The sequence below is a fragment of the Pantherophis guttatus genome, chromosome 3, assembly GCF_059756535.1.
Source record: "Pantherophis guttatus breed Tessera chromosome 3, ASM5975653v1, whole genome shotgun sequence".
In the NCBI taxonomy this organism is placed as follows: Eukaryota; Metazoa; Chordata; class Lepidosauria; order Squamata; family Colubridae; genus Pantherophis; species Pantherophis guttatus.
Window position 1 is genome coordinate 171,627,156 of NC_142065.1, and position 26,573 is coordinate 171,653,728.

The 26,573-nt window shown below is 37.2% G+C and overlaps 1 protein-coding gene across 1 annotated transcript; it reads left to right on the plus strand.

Annotated features, from left to right (window-relative positions):
* The first annotated feature begins 10,065 nt into the window (after positions 1–10,065).
* Positions 10,066–18,666, plus strand: LOC148114905 (uncharacterized). Its single transcript, XM_087890545.1, has 4 exons — positions 10,066–10,338; positions 10,443–10,524; positions 17,743–17,810; positions 18,568–18,666. The coding sequence occupies exons 1-4, from the start codon at positions 10,143–10,145 to the stop codon at positions 18,648–18,650; spliced, it is 429 nt and encodes a 142-aa protein (XP_087746671.1). The 5' UTR covers positions 10,066–10,142; the 3' UTR covers positions 18,651–18,666.
* The last annotated feature ends 7,907 nt before the right edge of the window (positions 18,667–26,573 follow it).

The window sequence follows — 26,573 nt, forward strand, 5'->3', positions numbered from 1 at the left end:
TTTGCTATTTTGAACATGGAGCACACAACCTGGCCTAGATAATAGAAGAAAGGGAAGCTATCAACAGATTTTAGTTTCCCATCATATACTACAATTACAACTTCTGATCAAGAAAAATGCTCTAGCAGAACAGTCAAATTATATTAAGTTTGACTTGATTCAATGGGATTCACAATCTGCCAACCTGAATTTGATGTAGAACTCCACTTTAGAACTTGCACATAAAAACCAACTTTCCAGCAAGATAGCGTAAAAGCATGAAAAATATAACTGCCTCTGTAGGAGTTATAAATGAAATCCTAATGCCTACAAGGAGAAATTTTCATGATTTCATGGATGGCAAGATAGGACAGATCCATCTTTCTCTGGACAAAAATCTGCATAAAATCTTGCTTATTTGTTGGGGATTGATCTGACAAACAATTTTTATTTGAAAAAAGATATGATTATGTTTAAAAAGTGAGAAGTTATTTTAAGAAGATTTGCATTTACAACTTGCATGAGGAAAACTTTGCTGAGTGTTCCATTCTGCCTTCTAGTTTCATTCCCTTGTTTTCCTCCTCTCTTCAGATGCACCACTTTCTTGCCAGCTAACATGTAAATTCAGCCTCTTTCATTATTTAATGCATCCTTCCCTGTTGGATTTCTCCCACCTGTCATAGAGTACACAAAGTTGGAGATGACAATTGATGCTGATTTCTTACCAGATCTTATTTTATTAAAAAAAAATCTGTAAAATACCACCTCCATCAACAACAGACCAGAAAACATCCATACTATAAGGAAATTGCAGTAGGTTTATTCTGAGCTACACATTTCATAGCTACACATTCTTGTTCAAAAACTGCAAATCCCAAATTATTCCTGACAACATTTCCTATTTACAGCAAGTAGGAGATACAAGTTTATTCTATAATAATTAAAAAGTTAAGACTTCTGCCAACTGAACTGGATATTTGATGATTCCATAGATACTTCCATGGTGGACTTCCATGGCGTCAATATGAATACAGTTTGCCTTTGCTTTCTTCTGAGGTGCTTTTTTGTTTTCTCACTGCAGTCTATAACCCCAGAATATCTTGAAAATCTTCCATATAGACACTAATAGACAGAACTTTGATTTTTGGAGGGAGATTAGCATTGGTTATGTAAGTGCCATCTCCCACATAGTATCACATGCTATGTGATAAAACCTTGGCCTCTTCTCATCAATGAAAATAAAAGGTTCAATCCTAGAATACAGTGGCTACTATAGTCCTTTAATAGATATGCATCTATTACATATATAATACAGGCAATTTTTTTTAACAACTGCAACTGGTATTGGCAACTTAAAATAAAATACAATAAATAACTTTATTGTTATTGTACGTGTATACACAGTATACCCATACAATGAAATTCACACCCAAAGACCAGTCCAACACACATAATAATCCCCAAACACACTCCCACCCACCACAATTCCCCACCCCTAAACCATCCAAACATCCACACAACAGACCAAGTAATACTGTCCAACAGCTCACTGATGGTGGCCCTTTAGTTCATTGTTGAGTGCAATTATAGCTCTGGGATAAAAACTATTCAGAAAACATGTGGTCGGAGTTTTAATTGTTCTGTATCTTCTGCCAGAAGGCAACAGTCCAAAAAGGTTGTAAGCAGGATGGGAAGAGTCTCAGAGAATGTTATGCAACTTTCTCAAACAGAGAGATTCGAAAATGTCATCCAGGGCTGGTAGCTGGAGTCCAATGATATTCTGGGCAGTTTTAATGGTTCTCTGTAGAGCTTTTTTGTCCACTATAGAGCTGCTCCCATACCATGCAAGAATGCTGTACGTCAGGACACTTTCAATGGTGCTGCAATAGTAGGACAGAAGTAGATGCTGAGATAGATTTATCTTCCTGAACATTCTCAAGAAGTACAGCCTCTTCTGTGCCTTCTTCACAAGCATGTTAGCATTCATAGTCCATGAGAGGTCCTCCGAGATATAAATGGCCAGACATTTAAAACTACCCACCCTCTCCACCTCCTCACCATTTATGTACAATGGTAGATGTACATCTCTCTTCCTCCTGAAGTCAATTATAAGTTCTTTAGTTTTTGTGGTGTTAAGTGTGAGATTATTTTCATTACACCAACAACTGCAATTGGTATTGGCAACTTGATTGTTAAGTGGTTGCTAAGTGAAACACCACAAATTTACTATTTTACTTCAGCTTTCTTTTGCTTTATAAACCTGCAAAAAATGGTCCAGTTACTTTTTCACTATAGTTTTAGCTGTGAACACTCATTACATGAGGTGGTTGCTGAACAAGGATTATCTGCACATATAACTATGGTAAAAGGAATTAGCTGTAGGCTAAAAGAAAAAAAAATCTTCCTCAGTTTGAAACAGGCATACTCTCATAATATGGTGGTGGTAATATTGTGTGTATGTGTTACAAATAGATTTTGGCTGTAGAGCTATTTGGCTACTGGATATGGAACACTGGGAAGTTTGCTAAAACATAACACTTTGAAAGATTGGTGAAATAGCTTTAATTCTGCAATCACAAAGTGGTAATCTTAGTTGATGCTTATGATCAAATTAAAATAGGACGGTGAAAGGTTGCCTTGAAAGAATAGCATAAGAGGAGTCTTAAAATAGTATTGCAAGAAAGAAAAAAAGAAAATGCTAGGAGGCAAGATTTTGTTATTTACCACTCTAACTAAAACAAAAGATATCTGACTAAAAGATGAACTGTAAGCTGATTGTAGTTAAGAAGTAAGAAAAAGTATAATTCATGGAAATATTTTTGGTTTAATAGTATATGCTTCACTGAAATACACAAGAATGCAATTCATGAGAAAAAATGCAACAGCATTTATTTAATATGTATATGTATTCCCTGTTCCATGGCAACCCTCATAATGAATAAAAATATGAAATTCCAATTATTAAAATAAATGCTATAATAAGAATAAAGGGGGGGAAAAGGAAAACTAAGAGCAACTCATGAAACAACAAGTAAAACACAGCACCATGAAACTGTCCACATAAACAAGAAGCTAGGCAATGATAGACAGAAGATGGAGATGCTTCCATCTTCTGAGTGTCTTGAGAGAAGTTTGCAATTGCTTTGGTCAGAATATCCATTTGGTTTGAAGAGCCACACCATTCCCTGATAGGTAAGATATTGACTGAATTAGGACACTTTCACAGAAAGATCCTGCAAGGCAGTTTAAAATGAATTTCAGACCTCCAAGTTTACGACATCATAGTGGTTGAGGTCTGGAATAATTCAGTTTCAGAGGTGGTGCACCTAATCTTTTATTTAATCATTTATCTTCTGATACAGTACCTGTATAGCAGAGTTGATATTCAGCCGCTTTGCACTGGTTCGCGTGAACCGTTGGCAGAAATTTGGCCAAGGTCGCTGAACCAGTAGTGATGGCCAGCTAGCCACGCCCCCGAACTGGTCCTCCAGTCGCCGCTTGCTCGGCCCGCCCGCCATGTTCGTCACCACCATGTTCTTCGCGCATGCGCATCCCATTGCCTTGCAAGTCCAATGGGATGTGCATGGGCGAACAACATGGCAGCGACGGCATCAGTTTTTTCTGCAACCTCTGGTACTTTTTGGTGGCCTGAGGCCAGCCACCACAGCCACAAAGTGGCTCTTCTTTGCCAGCCACTTTCCAGTAGCAGCGGCTGGCTGGAGGCCACTGAAAACTCCAGTCAGCTTGCCTTCCGGACTCTGGACCAGCCGCTGTGGAAGGTAAGCAGCCCAAACAAAGAGGTGGTGGGGGAGGAAGCAGGGCTAGGGCCAGGACCGCTAAAGGAGGGGAAATGGGGGCAACTGGTAAAGGGAAGGCGGGGATAGATAGGTGGAAATTCCCAAAATTTTCCTACCTTTTCCTGTGGGCATGGCTAGGTGGGCGGGTCATGTGGCTGAATGGGCGTGGACATGAGTGATGTCATGTTGGCCACGCCCACTCAGTCACATGCCCCCTAGCCACGCCCACCAAACCAGTAGCGAAAATTTTTGAAACCCACCCTGCTGTACAGTACTAAATGGAAGCAACTGATGAAAATGGTTTCCACCTGCAACAGTACAGGATATTCCAATGATGACATGCAACGAATGGTAGAATTTGTTCTCACTTTTCTTCTGCCTCTACTTCTCCTCTGCTTCTTCTCTTATTGCTTCTTTTGTGCAGATCACTGGTAAATCTGCATCACAGCCACCGTAGTTGCCTACAACATGGACTAACTCTGTCTTGGCAGCACCAATCATAGCACATTTTGACAGTGGTGGGGGAGTATGCCCTTGTGGCTCTGGACTCAAGTGAACCTTCTCTCTTTTCTTTGCAGTCTCATCACTGAAACTCAACTTCTTGTTCCTGGAGCTTGACATCTACACTGTGCTGGCATGCAATAGTTACAGAATTCTTTGCTTGCAGGATTAGAGAAGGCGATAGCTCCATATATTTGGGGAGATAGAAAATTGAGGTTGAGTTGCACAGTAGCCATAAGAACATTGGAAAGGGTAGAAATGCTTTGCAGAACCTGGGGCAATGTTGGGCCTGAAGGATTTGATTGAAATGGAACATGGAGAGAATAATTGTGTGAAGAAGGAAAGGGAATGTAGATCTACCAGTTTCCTCCGACTGCCTAAATCTCTGCCCATTATCATTTTTAAAATATTATAAAAGAATGGGAAGAATTAGGATGAACTGACTTCACCTTTCATGCAAAAAGAGCATAGCTCTGAATGGATTAAAAGCTGTTTCATAGAGAGGGTACAGTTAACATAAGACAAACAATGCAAATTTAGAAAGAGCAATCATATTGTTCTTTAATGTCTTGATATTTCTATTGTGGCACAAGCTTTTATAGAACCATGTCAACAAATATTATTCTAACTTGTAATGTATGCAAACACATATCCACACAAATGGAATAGCACATATCAGTCCACAGACAATAGACAACAGATAATAGCAACTTTATAAAACGGGGTCAGGGAACCTGTGGTTCTTCAGGTGTTACAGAATAGTAATTTTCTGAATTCCAAATTGGTATAGCCAATAATGAAAAATTCTGAAAGCTGCACCCAGCGACATGTAAAGAACTGGAAATTTCCATTCCCCGATTGTGCTTGATACTAATAGGGCTAAAGATAACCAGTATGGTGTAGTGATTGAGATACTGGATGAGAGATTGCAAGTTCTAGTTCCAATCTTAGGCACAAAGCCAACTGAAAACATTGGATCAGTCAGTCTTTCTCAGCCCTAGGAAAAAGCCAATGGCAAGCCACTTAAAAAAATCTTGCCAAGAAGACTGCAGGGTCCGGAGTCAGCAAAGCCTTGAAGGAGAGGAAGAGGGAAGTTAAGCCTTTCACGTTTGCAGTTGATAAAAATATGAGAATCAACACTAGGAAGCATTGTAAATTTAGTAGCGTCCAGCTTAGAAATCTTACAAATCTTTTTGGCAAAATTATACTGGAGGCAATTCAGAATGTAAATCTTCCTTTTCTTGTCTCCCTTTCTTCTTCACAACTCAATATATGAAGAGTGAGTGAGATTTCTGACAGTCAAGCAATGATTTTATCAAGATCGTTTTAACACATAGCATCAGATCCTCATTTTCATATGGGCAGAGCAGCATGCCTTGCATTTAACTTTCAAATAATTTGTAGGATTTATGGAGCATTATCATTAGTGTATGTTTTGTAAAGATTTTCTATCAGATCATAGATAAGACAGATCTGAAATTAGGACAAACCAGAAAAGAATCAGGACCAAGATGTTAAATAACTAAACATCAAGTGTACTTTTTCCCCTTGAAAACAGTACTTTTAAAAACATTTTGCTTAAACAAATAAAAGGAATATTTTCTTATTCTTCAACATTTTAATGTGTTAAATGAGCCAGTTCCAGGAATGTTGCCAGATTCTAACTTCATGCCTGAAAAAGCACACAGAATAGGTTTCTGTATGTGAGTGCATATGTTGGGGATGTTTCTCAATGACTCACACTGTGTTTCTAAAAAGGCAAATCAAATGGGTAGATCATCCATATTTGAACTGGTGAGTTCAGAAGGAAATGAAAAAGGTATATACAATGATGATCATCTTGTTAAGAGGCCATTCACAGAACCAGTTGGCTAGGGCACATTTTTTTTACACATTAACCTAGTCAGGCCACAGGAAATAGGGTTGGGCCTCTTGATAAATTGTTACTTGTTTGGGGGTAATAGCCTCCCTTCTTGCTCCTTGCTTCACAGATGGCTAATTTAGGATTAGTCACATAACATTTGGTGGGTAAAACAATGCCTTGCTTTGCCCATGTACTGTACCTGCAAAACAGGTGGTTTTGTGAGCCCAATTTGCTGAATACCTACTATTTATGACAGAATCTCATATGGAATTACATTCCAAACTGTGAGGAAAAACAGTAGTAAATTCATAACACAGCCAAATATTTCAAACAAGGCATAATTATGAATTAAAGTAATAACACAGCTCCAATAATTATAAGTGAGAGGGGGCAAACGTGTCTGGGAAGACATTGAAAAAAAACAACCCCTCAATTTTCAAAAGAATCACTGTTTTTGTCATCAAGATGAATGTTGAAGGGTTTTGATTATTGTCATGGTATTATAAATCTGAGCAAGCCTTTGAGATCAATAGCTAGAAGGCATAGATAATTTCAGTTATAATTCCCATTGTCTCCTTCTATTGACCATGCCAATATTAACAGATGCAATGATATAACCTTCTGAAGAGCACCAGCTTTCTATCCCACCACCAACTTCCTGCTTACGGCAAGATCTGCCATGTAGGGTGCCCTGGAAACAGAGATTTAAGCTTTGCTTTAATTGTTCACCTGGAAGAAACTCTACCATGTCCTAGGCTTTTCTATCCTACTGCTGAATAATGCTGTTAGAACAGTTTACTATTTAGTCAGAATCTGCTTCCATTCAGATTTCTTTCCGCTGTTTGGAAGTCCTGCTCTCCAGAGCAGCAGAAAACAATTCTGTCCCGTCTTGTCTATGACAAGCTTTCAGAAATTTGAAGGCTGCAATTGTACTTCCTCATTTACAATTCCAGTCTCTGGGCTAAACAAGTTTATGTTGATCAGATTATTGGCTTTTGGGTGATAAACAATTATTCAAAATTGGATTTCAATCTGCAGAACACACCAATTGATTTCTGGTCATATGATGATGGGTTCCTTGTCCTCTGCCTAAGTAAAATAATGTCACCTTCTCCAGGGAGAATTTAAGTCCAGTGTATCTAGAGGTGACCATCAGGAAGAAAAAAAAAGAACAGTCTGCTCTCTCTTTCTGCAACAGCTGAGAGGAAGCAAAGAATTTTATGATTCATAGATCAATGTGTAAAGCAACAGGGAATGGTAAGAAAAATAAAATAAAAATAAAAAATGTATGAGCTTGCCACCAGAAGTATTGCAAAATGATTCCTCCTGAAACAAGAAATTTCATTCAAATTGATAAAATGATAACAGCTTCCATCCATGAAGATCTTAACAGTTTTATATTCAACTCTGAAATTATCTCCACCAGATCAGAAAGCATCACGTTTATTTATTTATTGTTTATTGGTTCAATTTATATGCAGCCTTTCTCCGGAGACTCAGGGCAGCTTACAATGCGTTAAGCAATAGCCGTCATACTTTTGTATATACCTGCTTAGTAGGGTTTTTGGTCCCCCCTAAGCGGTGTTCTTTTTTATACAAAGTCAGCTTATTGCCCCCACAATCCAGGTCCTCATTTTACCTACCTTGGAAGGCTGGAAGGCTGAGTCAACCTTGAGCCTGGTGAGATTTGAACTCGCATTAATTGCAGGCAGCTGACAGCTAAGTGCTACTTAACAGCACTTTAGTCCGCTGCATCACCAAGGCTCCTGTCTATGTCTATGGATTCTCAGTCATCTAGGTCATGGTTGTCCCAAAGGTGCTTTTTTCAAGAGGCAAACTGGACTTTCTGGTTTTTCTTTGAAGATGTTTCACTTTTCATCCAAGAAGCTTTTTGGATGAGAAGCGAAACATCTTTACAAGAAAAACCAGAAAGTCCAGTTGCCTCTTGAAAAAGCACCTTTGGTACTGGGACTATACTATGCTTTTTAAGAAAACAATTATTATTATTTGATTTTTATCTCTCTCCTTTCCCACTCTATCCCAAAGTCACCCAGCTGGATTTGATGCCTTCGGAGAATGTGGAATTCATCGTCTCCTGATTTCTAGGGTAGCACCTTAACCACCACACCAGATTTTATCACAAGCTTTTGGTGAATGCTTCACTTCTCTAATTGTTAAAACCAATCTACACAGAACCAGGCAGACACAAAGGTTTGCTCAATGGTGGGGGTGGGGGTGGGGTGAGGTGGAAGGGAATCCATCTTTTAAAAAATACAACACAAACCTCCCCAAATGGATATTACTTCAGGACTAGTGCCTACTTATCCCTTTTTCTATACTCATAATTTGTGGTGCAAAGCATTAGCAGAAGAGGTAGAAATTCTGGTATTTGGTAGTTTATTGCTAACAGAAAAAAAAAACACTTTAAAAAAACAACAACCATGTATATTAATTGATAGCATTTTGCAATTTCAGACAAATTACATAAATAGCAGTCTTCCTAGTATTAATCAGAAGGCCTTCCACCGTTCTATTTTCTTAAAAGATTTTTCTTTGGGAAGAAAAAAACAAAAAAGCAAAGAAAAAGTGGACATGTACAAGACAGTGCAGGCCTGGGCTATAAATGGAAGATGTTATGTTCTAAATCCCTCATAAAATTCAGTACGGCGGAACAGCTGTGCAATAAAAGATCTATAAGCATGTTAAGTATGCCACTTTATCCTGGAATGCTATAGATGGCTAGTTATTTTACAATAGGATATATGTGCAGCCAATATGCCGTTTTGCATTTAAATGAGGGACATGATAAATGGACATGTTGTTGTTATATCTATTTATATCCTGTGTTTCTATCTAGAAGATATTAAGGCAGCTTCACACAACAACCAGCCTCACAAATATGTCGTTCTCGCATGGGTGGTTTAAATTCTGCTTGGAAAAGTGAACAGCCTCAAAGAAAAATCTTGTCTTCGTTTTTCTATTAGCTTTCCTCAGATAATCCATAGCAACTAACAAAACCATGCCAGGATGAGCAAGTGCCTTTCTTCTTTCACCAATTCGTCTTTACCCATCGATGTAGCCCCTCCCTCTTTCTGCTGAGTCTTTCCAAACGATGACGTCTCTTCAAGGGTTATCTAGCTATTATTGTCAGACGGGGCAAGCACTTTAATGGCACCATTTGTTCCTGGAGCCAGAATTTCTGACCTTAGTCGTTTTTAACTGGCAAGGACGAGCGAGAAAAAACTCCGAGAAGGAGCTGGAAAACAAAAGGCTTAAAGGAACAAATGGAACCGCGAAAGCAACACTTTTCCCGGACAGGGAACCGATCCCTCTCCCTAGCGGAGAGCCGGGGAGCTCCCAGGACGTGTCGCGTCAGGACTCCCCTTCCCTTCTCTTTGTGCCAGATTTGGAAGCCCAGACGGGAGATCAGAAATCTGACGCCAATATGTCCTATAACGAGGCTCACCCGAAACAACCCCACCCGCCTTCACTTGGCCTTCCGCTCCTTTACTCCCCGGGCTTTTGCGCTCTCCCACATCTCTCGCGCGTCTGTTTTCCCCTCCCGCTTCTTTTCAGATGCAGACCAAGCTCCGTCGCCCAGTTTTTCATCTCTCCTTTGTCTCCCCTGCAAAAACCTCCCAGGTCTTCCTCCGATTAGCCCCCTCTCCCACGTCCCCGCGATTCCGCCCTTCCCTCCCCAACCGATGTTCTCTTTCCGCGCCTTTGCGCATCCCCTCCAAACTCCCGGGTCCTCCGCCAGACCCCTCGCCTCGGCGAATCCCCTTGGCCGACTCTCCTCCCTCGCTCTGCTCCTCGGCTTTTGCAATACGTCATCCTTTTGCTCAGCTCCCCTCCCTCCATGCTCAGCTCCTCCCTGTCCCTCCGTTTCTTCCGCATCACTAGGACGCTTTTTGGGCAAAGTGAATGGATCTCCCGCGGAACTCAGGGCAAAGGGCTGATGAGGGCAATGGCTTCGCGGAGACTTCAGGTACCTTCTGGGCATGCGCCTGAGCTTGGCACATGCTCATTTAGGCTGCACGAGGTGCTCTGGGCATGTGCAGAAGCAAAATGAGTACATTCTGAAGCAGGGCAGTTTCAGCTATGACACCTGCAGCATGTGCCAGGAGCTGCAGCAGCAGCGGGAAGAGCAGCAGCAGCAGCAGCCTGTGCGCGGTACATCTTCCCCTCTTCAGACTGGTAAGCGGCAACAGCAAGCAGTTGGATCTCTGTGCGCCCCTCCTGCTTTGTATATTGTTCAAGTGGGTGCGTGGTGACCTTACACAGTGTGCATTACCTCACAGGTAAATATCAGCTGATCGGTTGTGACAGAGGCAGCAGCGAGAGCAGCAGGAGAAGCCAGCAACCCACAGAGCTTTTCTGGAGGTAGCAATTCCTTCCTTCTTTCCTTCACTTATCCAATCCTCATATTTCCCTCCATTTGATCCTTCTATCCTATTTGCCAGACTTGTCTCAAGGATGCTAAAGTCTCCATTATGGATGATGTTTCCTACTGCAAAGAGAGTGTAATTTAGAACTAGGGGGATGGTATTGGGAGAGATAAATAATTATTATTCAGAAATCAGCTGCATATGTAGCATTGCACCGCAGTGTTGTTGATGAGAATAGGTTGGGGACAGCTGGGGAGTGGGATGGGGGTAATTTCAGCCTGTTGCCAGTTTAGAGATGCCAGTCTCTTTTACCTAGCTTTCATGTGTGTATATGTTTGTGTGTGTGTGAGAGAGAGAGAGAGAGAGAAAGAGAAAAAGAGAGAGAGAGAGATTGAGAAAGAAAGAACATTTGGAGAAGGAACCAATAACTAACCTCATTTGATTTGCTGCTGGTTCTTCTTTCCTGTGTTGCAGGAAAGCTAAAGAGAGTTTGTCCCCCCCTTCTATAAGGCACAGTCAATAGGGAGAAATAAAAAGGGGACAAATCGGTTGAGAGAGAACTTGAGATCAGCAGGTCTTGTGACAAACTAGCTTTAGGGTAGCCTCAAAGAGCCTTGCTGGCATTCCGGATTTCTTTATACAGCTTGGTAAGGCATCCAATTGTATGTGAGGAGAGATGCTCTAGATGTGATACGTGTGGTGAGATGCTCAGGCAGGAATACATACAGGCCTATGATGACATCATCTCTTGGAGTTTTGCTGTACTTCAGTGTTTGAGAGATAAGAGGTAGAGCTGGGAGCGTAAGAGAAACAGCTCTGGAATTCAAAGAGATATTTTCCCTGCAGTATGTTCCATTTTAAGGACAACGTAATAGTACATTTGGGATCATATTTATATAAAACCTGTGTGTGCAGACAGGAATGTGTTGAATATTGAAAAACAAATGTAGATTTGTTTTTGCTTGTCATACCTTCAGTTGTCTCTATGGGCTCTGCTAGTGGATTTAATACATATTCTTCTAGAATTATTTGTAATGTGAAGTCTTGAGTTTTAGTTAAAAAAATAATCAATTCTATAAAGGCAGAAGTATATTTAACACCACCTTATTCCTTTCTTATGTGCTGAGTTTAGTAACATGTCAATTTACAAACTTCTGCCATTTGGAATGGAGATTGGATCTGCTAGATATCTTTACAAATATAGTGTAAACGTTTGCAGTTCAACTAGCATTTGTAACATTTTATGCAATGTTTAAAGATCCCAGTGGGAATAAATAAATCCTAAACTTTGTCAGCAAGAAAGATTTAAAAAACCTTTGAAAAAAAATATCAAGGCAAAAAACAATGTTGGGGAGTTGTCTTCTCAGAAAATGAAATTGCAAATTCATTCTTGTTATTGGATTTTTGTTTTTAGTAAAAGCATGCAAAAACATATTTAGTCTATTTTTTTAATCTGTGAGTAAAGACCTACGCAATGCACATCTGAGTAATCTGTGTACATTAGCTTGGTTGTTCTGTGCTTGAAGTTGACTTGTACTTGTGATTGTAGCCTGAAGCTTTTAGCTGTTTCTGTTCAACAAGACACTGAAAGTTCCATCCAAAACTACCATATTTTAATAACTTTAGAAAGCTAGCATAGTCATAGTAGAGGCATGATTATGATAGAATCATTTAAAAAGTAATGTATTAACATATTGCAGGAGAGAAAAAGACCTAGATACCTGAATGGATTAATGGTTTTTGCTGAACAAGTTTTCAAATGTAAAACTCTATTTCATTAGATGCCTACAAAGATTAATACAGTAGAAATTATTTATTCTCAAAATGAATTTTAAATAAAGTACAGAGTTCTTCAGCTTTTTATTTCAGAAATCTATGGAAGGAATCTTTCAAAACTCTATTACCTATTGCCTTAGCACTGGTATTATTTTCACAGTAACATGTTAAATTGACACAAAGCATTATATTTCAGAAAACTATCTTAGAAGTTTTCTCTGATAGAGTAACTGGTCCTAAAATATATTTTGGAAATTATATTATTTTCCACTAAAGATTTTGTTGATTTGTCTAAAATGGTTATAATCCCAGTTTAACAATCCATCTCTTCCATTTTTTGGAAGCTTATTGTAAATATTTGTGTTCATCAATTGTAGTCAGTAAATACACAGAAAATAAAATAGGCTAGAGATAAATACAGACTTTCTATTGTTCTCTGTTAAGCAGCTCATTATTGTTAATAAAATGGAAATTAATTCATTTTTTACTACTAAAAAAGAATACGGGTCAAAAATGAATGAAATTCCTCTATTCCACTATTTTGTACATATGAACAATGAGAAGTGTATTTGGTTAAGTTTCTATTTCTGAGTAAGATGATTAGGGATGGTAGATTTCCAGGACAGAATTGATGTAAACGCTTTTTGGTAATTCATTTTAATACTGATTTTGAAATAGATTTCAGTGCTTGTTTTTTTAATTCATTCTAGTACCAATCCTGGAAGAGAAACTGGAAGAAATGAGAAATCTATATAAGAAATTTAATTTTTTTTCTTGAAATCTTCCGAATGCTATTATTATTATTATTTAGAGTATAATGAGAACATGACAGAAGAGAAGTAAACAAGGATAAAAGGAGATAGGAACTGAGATGTCATACTTTGACAATTTACAGTTTAGCAGACTTCAGATGCAATGAACAAAATCTGTTCTCTCCTATGTTTCACTAAGATCCCATTTTCCATTTTACACCTGCATTATGCCAATTTACTCATGTGTAAGCTTCCATATGCTTTTTAGCAAAGGACTAGTGGACTTCCCTCCCCATCTTTAATCTGTTACATCAAGACATGATTTGATGTAGAATTGGGAACATTCTTACAAGTGAATTGAAATATTTAAGTGCAATATAATTATGACAATTAAAAGGTTATGTCTCGTATGGTATTTGGTGCTGTTCTAAAGATAACTTAGGTTGATCAATAATGTTATTGCTAAATAGGTTATATTAAACTAGGAATGATCTGTTATGAGGATTACAGTGGTCCTTGTAAAACTTGGGGTTACTAGGTCTATTGATTTGTTGTAGATCTTATCAAGAAATACTGAGAGTTTTAGATATTAATTTATAAGAAAATGTACTGTTGTTTATTTTCATGAATCTTTGGGATGCATAAAATTAAAATGATTGTAAAATTGATCCAATTTTTACAACTTACAACTTACTTGCATGTCTAAAACTTTGTACATATCACTTTAAATGTGGACAACATAAAATCCATATATGAAAGATAACAAAACATTTCAATCAAATAATTGTAAAAATAAAGCCACGATAAAGCCACACTTCTGGTAATAAATTTAAAATTGTCCTAAATTCTGTGGATTTCAACTATGGAAAAATAGTCTAAATATTTTAAACATTTAATGTAATATTACTTCTGTCCTTGGAATACCTAAATATGAGGCTATTGATTTATCGTTTAGACTGGTGTAATTCTTTCAATTATAATTTAGCAATGTAAATGATCAATCAACAGCTCAAAGCTATCAGGGTTTGCTTGGGAGTAAAGTTCTTTGTGTTTACTCACAGGACAATAGAATTGCCTGTCTTCATTATCTTCATGAAGCTACTGTTAGTGTTAATTTATATTGATTTCAGTTAAGTTTAATTTACTGTAGTAGATGCATTTAGGGTCTACTAAGGTCTTGAAGAATAGATTCCATTTGGCAAATTTATCAAAATTTATTTATAGTCCAAGACCAAACACAATAAAAAAACCAGCATTCAGGTAGTCCTCGACTTATGACTACAATTGAGCCCAAAATTTCTATTGCTAAGCAAGACAGTTGTAAGTAAGCTTTGCCTCATTTTACAACCTTTCTTGCCATCAGTTGTTAAATTAGTAGCACGGTTGTTAAGTAAATCTGACTTCCCCATTGACTTTGCTTGTCAGAAGGTCACCAAAAGAATCACTGCAATCATCATAAATACTTGCCAGTTGCCAAGGGTCTAAATTTTGATCAAGTGACCACAGGAATGCTTCAATACTCGTAAGTGTGAAAAATGGTCACAAGTCATTATTTTTAGTGTCATAATTTTGAATGGTTACTAAACAAATGGTTGTAAGTTAAGGACTACCTGTACAATACAGTAGCGATAAAAAGGGATTTTAAAAATTGTGAGAAAATCCTAAAGCAGTTAACAGCTAACAATTAACAACATGAGAGAGGAACCAGATGATTTCTGACAGCTAAAGCTATTGATAAGAATTTTGTACCCTTAGAGATTTCTGAAAAATAGTCACCCAGGAAAAGGAAGTTGGTTTCCTGGTTGCAGTGACAATTACAACTATTAACAGTTGGAAGTATTAAACTTGATCATCATTGGGTGTACAATGGACATTTTAATAGCACATATGAGAGAGATTATACTTCCGAGCCTGATCAAAAACAATTTAGGCTTTTGTCTGGGAGGTTTATATATCTACCACTTGCTGTCCTGATAAGTAGTACCCTAATTTGCGCCAAATTAAATTGTCTTCCATATGGCATGTATAAGGTATTAAAGAAATATCTAGGAACAGTCCAGGGAGGACAAGTTATTTTGCTATAAAAGGGACAAGAGCCTGGCGCTCTGTCATTTTGGCTACCTAGATCCCAAATCCTCTATTTTGGTTCAGCTAGGGTTTTATCAAGTCCTAAAGCAAGTAGTGCTGACCAGATGAAACTGCAAGATGGAGTATATGACCTTTCTTGCAGTTGTTAAGTTAATAACATTATCGTTAAGTGAATCTGGCTTCCCCATTGACTTTGCTTGTCAGCAGTTTGCAAAAGATGATCGCATAAGCCTGGGACACTGCAACCGTCATAAATATGAACCAGTTGTCAACCATCAGAATTTTGACCACATGACTAAGGGGATACTACAATGGTCGTAAGTGAGAAAGACGGTCATTAAGTTTTAGTGCCGTTGTAACTTTGAAAAGTCACTTTGAATTGTAACTCAAGGACCACCTGTACATACTATATAAAACTTTGTCAGATTAATGTGCCCCATCTGTTGGATATCTGTTCAGATTTCTGAATCATGAAATTCACACATCTTACAGTTGCTGAGGTTGAGAAACGCAGGTTGAGAAATGCAGTACCTCGAAGGCACTGGAAAAAGTTACTTATGACCATTTTTCACATTTATGACCACTGCAACATCCCCATGGTCATGTCATCAAAATTTAGGCACTTAGCAACTGGCTGGTATTTATGACGGCTGCAGTGTCCTGGGGTCATGTGATCACATTTTGTAACCTTGAGACAAGCATTGGGGAAGCCAGATTTACTGAACAACAATGTTACTAATTTAGCAACTGAGGGATTCACTTAACAACTGTAGCAAGAAAGTTCATAAAATGGGGCAAAATTCACTTAACAAATGTCTTACTTAGAAACAGAAATTTTGCGCTCAAATGTAATTCCAAGTTGAGGACTACCTGTATTAATTTAGGTGTATTAGAATACCTTTCCCATCATTAACTGCTATGGCCATGCTGTGGATGAAATTACTAGATCTAAAAACACTACCTATCCAAAGGTGGGACTAAACCATGGAGAGTAATGGCTCACTCTCTGAGGATTAGCATAATAGGAACACAGTTTGACAGCAACTCTTGTAATCTCTCAACATTGTTGTTGCTGTCTAGGATTGACATCATTCCTATCTGTATGGCTAGAGGACTTAAAAGTGTAGCATGTAAGTAAGGGCTCATAGAAAGTGACAGCAAGTGACAGCAAGTCTGGAGAAAGAAAATGTGCAAAAACAAGTTAATTGGGGAGAACAACAATGTAGGGAGACTTGTAGGCCCACCAGAGCTTCCGCATCCCAGTATCTACAGCTGGAGCTATAGCTTTCCCTTCCTGAACTTACTTGAGATTTAGTTATAACTAAATCTCAAGTAAGTTCAGGAAGGGAAAGCTATGTTTCCCAATGCTATTGTGCCTATGGCAGTTCCAACCTTCCATAGCTCTCCTTGTGATAATATGGAGAAATGCATATTAGCAAAATCAACCAGGTAGATTGGAATAGCATCCCACAAAAGAATATACACTATGTAAAATGGGATCCCATTTCATTATTAAATGTTAAGCGCAAAAATACCACGACCACATGTGAAGTTCCAATTAAACTGATTTATTACTACTCATGCCTATGCACAGGAATCTACTCAACTAATGGTTAGTGCTATTTTGATACTAGATAAGGGTCAACGGAATTCAAGAGAGGTTGGACTTAGTCTGTTTTGGCTACATAGGGACTCTATGCTGATTCCTGTTTTGACTCCAGTACCAGGTTCTGGCATTCCTTCTCCTACATCAACTACATGAAAGGCAACTTCCCATGTGCCATGTGAAGGACAGCTATAGCTATATATTGGAAAACATAACAGCTCATTAGCAGTACACATACCACATGCAAAATATTTCAGATTCAGCTCATGCATCTCCAGATCTTCCCATAAATAATTTGACTCTTAAAAATCCCCCCCAATCCCTTCAGCTCACATTAAGAAAAGCTCCTATAATAGACTACTAGATTTGCTGCAAAAATCTGGACAATCAGTAGATAGTAACAAAGCAATATAGAAAACATAATTGCTTACTAATAGCCAGTGATTATCTTGATTTTGGTAGCCTGGATCTGGTAGATCCTACCCTGTATCCTACACCGTTACGCGGTGGCTCAGTGCCTAAGATGCTGAGCTTGTCAATTGAAAAGGTCGGCAGTTCAGTGGTTCTAATCCCTAGTTTCGCGTAACGGGGTGAGCTTCCGTTACTTGTCCCAGCTTCTGCCAACCTAGCAGTTCGAAAGCATGTAAAAAATGCAAGTAGAAAAATAGGGGCCACCTTTGGTGGGAAGGTAACAGTGTTCCATGCTCCTTTGGCGTTTAGTCATGTCGGCCACATGACCATGGAGACGTCTTCGGACAGCGCTGGCTCTTCGACTTTGAAATGGAGATGAGCACTGTCCCCTAGAGTCAGGAACGACTAACACATATGTGCGAGGGGAACCTTTACCTTTATCTTTTTACCCTGTTTATAATTTAAAACAGCTTCTGCCAACCAATGCAAAGAATATTGAAGACTGATGGCTTGACCCAATATTATATCATTTTCAATGTTTCTTTTATGAATGAATGCCACAATCCTGTTTCTGTTGCAGAATTAAATCCAGGACAGAAAGTAGACCACCCAATAGCTGGATCCAAAGAAACATCCTACATGGAACGGGTGAGTATCTCAATGACAGTATAATTTGCTACCAATATGTAAATCACTTATGAGAGGATCTCCCAGTAGGAGAATTGTAGAACACTTAGATAAGCCTGAGCCAAAATAAGGTCTCCAAATATATTTGCAGAAAAATGTTCATCATTCCCAGTAAATATTTTTGTTCAAATTTGATATCATTTCTTCTGTAACAGAATTTATCTGGGCATAAGCCACCCAGAGTCATTGATTGAGATGGGCAGCCATAGAAAATAATTAAATAAATAAGAGGCATAATTCTCTCACACAAGTATATTAAGAGCTGTGGTTGCCTAGTGGTTAAAATGCAGCACTGCAGGCTAATTTTGCTGACTGCTGGCTGCCTGCAATTTGGCAATTTGAATCTCAACAGGCTCAAACTTCCATCCTTCTGAGGTTGGTAAAATGAGGACCCAGATTGTTGGGGGCAATATGCCAACTCTGTAAACCGCTTTGAGAGGTCTACAAAGCACTGTAAAGTGGTATATAAGGAATCAATAGTTGAGAACAAAGTTACCTGTCTTAATAAAAGTAATGTAACCATGCCTCCAAATCATCAGCAATAATGACCTGTGAAAATCCAATGATTCTCCTGGGTTTTCCCTCCCCCCCCCCATTTTTTAATCCTATCAATGCTCCTCTGTTTTTCAAAAACTGAAGTGCAACAATTGCTTGCACTTACCATGGGTAATATAAAACAATGGGAAAGGCCTCACCTGTTTTCTCACCTGTCATACAGATTTCAGTGAATGCACCAAAAGATTAGCACTCAGTTGCTTGGAAATGATCAGAATTCATTCTACTTTCAAAGTTGATCAATAAAAGTTCTATTTGTCTCAATTGTGTGTCTGTTATCATGGAGGTTAATTTATGTTCCTTATGTTCTTTAAGGAAGGCCATCTTATACCACCTTGCAGCATGCCCAGTATGAGTTCATGTAGTTAAAAAATGTCTAAATCTCCATGTTTTTGACAATCAACAAAGACATGTGGGTCAGGATTTACTGAGAATAATTGGTCTCTATATGATAAGAATGACCAGCTTATATGCATTCTGAAATGTGTGAAGAGCCAAACATTGGTCCCTCTGATTGTCAATGTTTATGTGGATTCTCCCAGCCATTTCTAAGGTCAGGTGCCAATTCAGCTTCAAACTAGAATTTCACTATGCAATATTATCTGGTGTTTAGGTGTTCGGGTGTTTTATAGTGGCATTGGGATTAGGGTTTCACTTTTATTTATTTTCCTCTCCCTTCAAAATGTTTATTCTCTTCATTTAATATCACTCCGGGAACTATGCAATGTTTATTAGGAACATTGTTCCCATAATAAGAGTTGAATTCTTACTCTAAGGAGCCCATGGTCTCTGTTCAGACTTCTTTGGATGTGGGTTGATTGTCTTTGGTAATTGAGATATCACTTCTTTTTCTGTCTGGCACTATGGCTCATTACTTAATTTGTAAACAATGCATGTTGTTACCTTCTTGAGGGATACCTGAATCTAGAGCTGTTGCATTGTATCTTTAATTTTTTTTAAACCCCCCCCCCCCTTTTTCTACTTTTATTTTTGCAAATGGCCTTATATACTGCCATTCACCAGAATATGGAAGTTGATGTACATACTTTGGATTAAAAGATAATGAAAGCAAAAAATTCATGAATAAACACATAAAAACAAAAACAATAAGGCTTTGATTCATTTTTAAAAGTTAATATTTTTTTAAAATTCAAAAAGATATTTATGATGTGGAAGCTCTATAAATGAAATACCAGAACTAAAAATTCTTGTTTTCTGGTGGTGAACGGTTTAATTAGTAAAGCAGAGGCATTAGAGATGGGTATTTGTTTCAGATGAAGACCATAGACTGATTCAGATTTCTGAGGCACCATGGGACTTGTAGTTGGTGACTGTCCCCTGCCTTGTCTGATTATGCATAGAATTGTATCATTGTGCATTACTTACTACCTTGATATATGGGAAATATGGAGATATTGAAGGAAATTGTTGCAATGACTTTTGATGCTAAAAGCTTTAACTCTTATTTATGTGTTTCTTGACTGCTGGGAATACACAACATTTAAATTGTATTTGTTTAGGATAACTCTGGAATAATAATGATATTCTATCCACCAACTCAATAGGTTCAACTTCCCTTAGTGTGCATTATCTGTATCTGGTCACATTTAAAGTCAGCAGCATTATGACTTTAGTAATTCTAGAGTAAGTGAAATTGACACTAAATGTGTTCTGCTGTGCCCTCATGTTGGGTATCTTCTGCTCATCGGTTCATTTTACATTATTTTAACTTTTGTCTACCTCTTCAGGAGGCTGTAACATGAAGGATTGGATCAACTCCTGCATCCGTTTCAGTAGTCCAATTTATGCATATACTAACAGACATAGAAACAAAAGTTTAACCTACCTCATTTGATGTGAATGATTAAATATAAAGCAAGAGCAATAAAAATGCTGTATGCAGAACAGTAGATTCGTAATCATTTTCAGTAATATACTTCTCTGTTATTGTGTTAGCAGTGTAATTTGGTCCTGCAACTTCAGTTTTTCATCTTACTTACCATTTTATTGCTTCCCTTATCTTGCTGCAGACTTGCCATTTTTACCTTTTCTAGCAACCTACATTTCTCTAGAGAGAATACTAGATGTGCTACAGAGCTCTGTAGTTAATACGATCCTGAATGATGGCAACCTTGACATTAATAGCAGTTAATGGTATTAATTGTATGTTTGATAGTGAATGGAAACATATTTCTATAACCAAGGGCATTTACTTACTGAAAGGACTGCCAGAATAATGTTTGCACAACTACTCTTTAATCATGTTAACATGGATATTCCTTAATAATAATTGTATGACGGAAGTATCCACAATAAATGAAGAGTTGTCAACTTTTATTGGCTTTTCTCTTTGCCTGTTAAAAGCTATTGGCATGAAGAAAGGTGGCAGAGGGAATATTTTCTCAAACCCTGATCTTCATGCTAGTTGAAATTTCATCTCTGTCATTTCTGTACAATTGCTGTTAAAAGATCCTGGATGGACTGTTTGAATTCTAATTAATAGTGTCACCATATTGCCATCTGAAGACAGCTGTATGCCACTGATTGATGGTAGTATCAAAGCATGAATATAAGTTCAATCTTATTATTTCCCAATCTTTCCTTCAGCAGCAAATCTGGTATTTTTCTTTCTTTCTGCCTCTTTGGTAAACAGTGCTCATTTGGACGTTGATTGATTTCTGTAACAATTTGAAGGAAAATAATTTGCTTGAAGGGTTTTATTTCTTCAGACCCAGAGGTAGAACTCAAAAGTGAGCAGAGAACCTTTGTCTCCATTCAAAACTCACCCCCCAAAAAGGAGAAAAATGGAAATGAACCTTTTTTTAAACCTCAGCAACTATTCTTGACCAAGCTGTCATATAATTTTAGTCTTAGTCCTGTAATCTATGCGCAGGTATTGCCCAAGAAGTCAAAATATTTATGTAAAATAGAAAGGTAATCTAAGACCATGCAGGTAAATAAAGTAGAACCTGGAGTAATTCCACAACTGTGCTCTGAGATTTATTTAGTTATTTGTTTTAGTATTGCGTTGGCTCCAGATTCTCTAATCTACTCTGTTAAGTTTAAAAGTCTAGCTGAAGCAAATATGTTTAATCTATTTTCCTTTAATGCTGACAAATTCCAGTTCAGCTATTTTTATTTTTATTTTTGGTCTAAGATAGTGGGCACAATTAAAATGTGATGTGCCAGCAGTTTCTTGAAAATGATCTGTAACTTGAGAGTCATATAAGGGGCTGCTTTTAATGAAGATTAACCTATAAAGTGGGGTGTTTGCATATTTGCATGGGTACTTTATTGTATTATACCATGATTTTTAGAATGTCTACAGGCAAACCTGTTTCTCACATCCATAAAATGTGGATTTAAGTCCACATTTATTTCTTTAGACATCATTTCCATAAAGTTATGGAGGTTCGGTATTTTCACATTTGCAACTGGTGCATAAATCAAGAGAGTAGGTAAAATGGGGTGCCCAGCAACAAGAAAAGGGAATCACTAAACAGAAAACTGAACCAAATTAAAACTATTCTTTGCATCTTTTACTGGTGTAGACTACTTGATATTCCTTATACTATGCTGTTGCGAGGATCTGGAAATCTTTTAAGTAATAGAAACATTAATTGCTTTGTTGTTTTTGAATACTGTTTATTGAAATGTTAGAAAGCCAGAGCCTCATTCCAATGTCAAGAAATCAAAGAGCTTATTGCCATAACACTGCATCTAAAAAGCCAGCAACTCTTTTCTTTCTCTGCCTGTAGAAACTCACATGAAGCCAAATGCAACATGAATGTAAAATTGTTATTGTTGTTGTTCTTGTTATTTAATACTTTTTCTTTCTTTTCCTTTCCTTAATAATTTTCCTTTCCTTCCAGTTGTTGGACACACAAATGGGTACAGAGGTAGGAAAATCAACTTGATGCTTTGTTGCAAGGTATAAACATATCCAAATAAATTTGTAATTCATTCTAACAAAGATAGAATAGAAAGGTATTATCTAAAAAAATAAAGACCAGCACTTAATGATACCAGCATTGCATAACAACTCTTTTCTTTCTTTATCCAGAGAACCTAAGAGCATATGTTTGCCTTAATTTGGTGACACAAGGAGTGTTGGTTAAGTAATGAATTTAAAAGCTCAAGGCAATATCTCCCATTCTTATGTTCATGTTTATTTGAACATTAATATTATTAAGATTTATCAGAAAAAAGACCATAACCATTGCAAACTATATATACTAAATCCAATTTGAATTCTTCCTTTTATATTTATATCTCCATTTATATTTAAACATATTCTCCCATTTCCTCTCTTCAAATAAAATCTTCAAAACCATCCCTAGTCAGCAAACTACTGTTGGAAGAAATGTCCATCTTGGTTCAGTTCCAAGTGGGGAGAAAGACACTGAAAACATGGAGGCTATTTGGAAAGATGGTTTAATGGTGGACAGGACCACATGGTTTGAGGTCCTGGGCAAAATGAGCACATGGGTAAGAGAGAGAGAGAGAGATTTATACCCTCTCTTGGGCCCCACCTTGGAGCTTCCTGTTCCTCTGAAAGGAATGTATTCTGATTGGTTGTCAGACTCCCATCGGGCCATGCAGGGGTAACTTTGTAGGTTGTCTTGAGTCCCAGGCTTGGTTGAATCGTGCTGGGTGATGTAATCTTCCCAGGTGCCATGTGGTGAGATGGGTAGAGGGCTAATCCTATTATGTCCTGAAGGTGAAGGTCCTTTGTGTTGTAGATAAGCTGGCCCAGCCTTTTGCCTTGTAAATAACCAAAGTATCTTCTGGGGGCAGGGAGCTAGGGCTGAGTTTCTGTTTTAAGATTTCTATTTCTCTTTTAGGGGAAATATTCTGCCTTTTTAATATTTCCTAAAATATTTCATTCTTCTAGGAGAGGGGTAGGTGCTAACTTTCTACACTACTAAACTTCACCAGAAATAATAGCTCATTTATTTTAACCTTGATCATACAAACCAATTTTATATTATTTATTCTTTCACCCAACAATCTATAGATCCCCCAAACATAATACTAAGATCAGCTTTCTCATAGAGTCTTTATCCTTCCTTTCAAAATCCTTGGTGTCTTTATCAAGGCCCTTTTATAATTCCAGCAGAAAGAAGTTACCCATGTCACTGTTCTCTTTGTCTCTTCTTAGAAAACCTTTGACAATTTCAAGAAGTTCTTTTGGATATCCAGTGTAGAGAAATTATCCATATCACTCTTCTAGCACATATTCTAGCACTCTTTTAGCACATATTTATGTGCCTTTAAAATTATTAAATCATTATCCAGTTTCATTTGTAAATCCATTATTTCCATGTCTTTCTTATAGGCTATCACTTTGGGATCCATATTTCAATCAATTTTCAGTTTTATTTAATGAGACTTATTATCTTCAGTAACACCTTCTAATTTTTCTATAATAGTGAATAAACTTCCTAAATTCATTCATTGCAGCTCACTCTTTAAGATAGCCATTGATGGATTTATTTCCTTCTCCTGCCCTCTAGTATCCAAACTTCAAAGTCATCTTATCAGTTGTTTACAAATATAAACATATATTTTCCCATGGAAAGGATTTTTTCAATTAACTTGACTCAGCCTTCCATCCTTTCGAGGGAGGTAAAATGAGGACCCGGATTGTGGAGACAATAAACTGACTTTGTATAAAAAAGAACACTGCTTGTGGGGGGCGGGGGGGAAAGCCCTACTAAGCAGGTATATACAAAAAGTATGAAGGCTATTGCTTAACGCATTGTAAGCCATCCTGAGTCTCCAGAGAAGGAAGGCATATAAATCGAACCAATAAAATAAATAAAAATAAAATAAATAAACTTCAAAATTTTAAATCAAGTCCTTCTGAGTCTTTAATCTATTTAAAACATTCTAAAGCCAATACTAATCATCCTTTTGCTGTATATTTAAAACAAATCTTTTTATAAACCTTTAAACTTATACTTTTCTTTTTTTATAAATCTTTATACTTGTAAAACTCACCCAGTGATTTCAATAAGATCTGCGAATCTGAGGGTTCTCCCATCAGCCTTTTACTAACTAATATGGAGAGATGAGGTTCTAGGGATTGGTTTATAAAGAATGGGCTGTGGTATGGGATAAAGACTTGCTTGGTTTTACTTGAAGAGATAGTGATAAGTTTTAATGTTGATTATACCTTCTGGGAATAAATAGGGAGATACTTTTTCTTTTCTGCATATACATATACATACACATACATACATATTATATTAGGTAGAGTCTATCAGTTTTATCTATGTAATATAATTTTCAATAAATTATTATAAAAATAATTTCATTATCAAAAGAAAATGTTTAATAATTAAGTTTAGCAAAAGATATAATTTCTACTGCTATTGGATTCCTAAATAAGATTAATACAGGAAGAAATGTGAATGTTTAAGAAATGTTTATTTTTATGGGTTAATGTGAAACTCTTTCAAAGCTCCTTCTTGTACTTAGTACTGTATATATCTAAAATTACTATATTTGGATGATGTCCATCCAGACAATTTTTCAGGAATAATAATAGGACTGTATTTCAGAAAGGAATTATTTTGGCAAATTATCTTTATACTTTGAGATATTTGATGTTTTGTGTACACTGTTTCCTCCCTGATGGTGGTAACCAAGCTATTTGTACAGCAGGATTTCCTAAACTTTTTGCCATCATACCTCCCTTTAGTGTAATCTTAAAATACACATCTCCCCCCTAAAAATCTGAACACCAAAATGAATATGAATTGTTTTCACAATGAAAACAATACAATGAAACTTAGGGGAAACTTGATTTATTGTAAAAGGTCCTTCACACCTCCTCTGGATTCTGTCGGCACCTCACTAAGGGAAGTACACCTCATAGTTTCGGAAACTGTTCTAGAGGGTTATTATGCCCTGAAGAATTAGGAAAACTTCTCAAAAGGATTCATTTATATTTTTCTTGGGCCTTGTGTCTCTGAGGTGTGTTGTCTTCAGAGATGTTATTTTAAATTTCATTTTTCTAAAAGACTTTGTGGCAATTGTTGATTTTGTCAGTGAAACATGCTTCAGGGTGGATTGCAAGTACTGTACTGAAATGAAGTACAATACAGACTGCCAAAGATGTGATGCTTTAACATTATTTTTGAAATTGCATTTCTGAATTGCAATGTCTGATCACGTAGTGTAGAGTAGGGAAAAGAGACAAATGTTGGCTACTCATCAAAGTCCATCATGTTTTATTATTAGGCAGAGTGCCATCCAAACAGAAGGACATAAATGGAAGTAAGCCAACTGGACATGTATGCATATCCTGTGAGGCAAGTGTGCTTGCATATTAATAATTTGGAAAAATTCATTTCCCTCCAAAAAGGCTGATGTCTGAATCAAGAGTGTAACCTTTGGGGGTGGGGGGAGAATCAGTCCATATTGAATTATGGCTATCCACTGCCTTGAGGTAACTGCTGTTCTGGGTGATTTGTTATTATCTACAGTGAGATGGTAATAGTTTTGCCTTCCCTTAATTCTTACGTATTAACTCTTGGTGCAATAGTAAATAAAGAAAAAATGTCATTCACTTAAAAACATGTTATGCTTTTCTCACCACAGTGAAAATGAGAGGCCTTTTATTCATCCCCCCCTTTCGCCCCGTTACAAAATTGTATATATGCATAGTTTTTATAATTGTCTCACGTACTGTATAAATGCTAAACATTATAATAATATAATATGTACAATATATCACTAGAGAGCACTAGAAGAATAACTGGCCTCTGGTTTAGCTCAGCAAAAAGTACTGATGACATAACCCTGAGATTTAGGAGTATTTGTCAAACTATTAAAGTCTTAAATAATTTCAGTAGAGTATATGCAGAGCCTGTTTCTGTAAATCTTAAAATTAGAAGAGAGAGCACGGGGTGGGGGCTCTATTATAAAGGAATGCAATATATATGCACAGGGAAAAATACAGTTGCAAATATCGCCCTTTGTCTACTATAGCATTCTGCAGTATGTCTACTTTGGGAGTTGGTTGTAAAAAGATGTTCCTTCAATTTCTGATGTGCTGTGAATATTATGATGATGTTGTTGACATTTAAATTTAAGCAAATTTAAGGGGAGACCTGATGGAATTCTCTTTTTGCTGTGCTTTTCAGAGTCCTTATTTTCTCT

What these genes read in the sequence shown, in the direction of transcription:
- LOC148114905 (XM_087890545.1), top strand. Translation starts at nt 10,143, where the DNA reads ATGCGCCTGAGCTTGGCACATGCTCATTTAGGCTGCACGAGGTGCTCT. An exon ending in CCCACAGAGCTTTTCTGGAG is followed by an intron (nt 10,525 to 17,742) that starts GTAGCAATTCCT and finishes TTTCTGTTGCAG; the next exon opens with AATTAAATCCAGGACAGAAA. An exon ending in AAACATCCTACATGGAACGG is followed by an intron (nt 17,811 to 18,567) that starts GTGAGTATCTCA and finishes CCTGTCATACAG; the next exon opens with ATTTCAGTGAATGCACCAAA.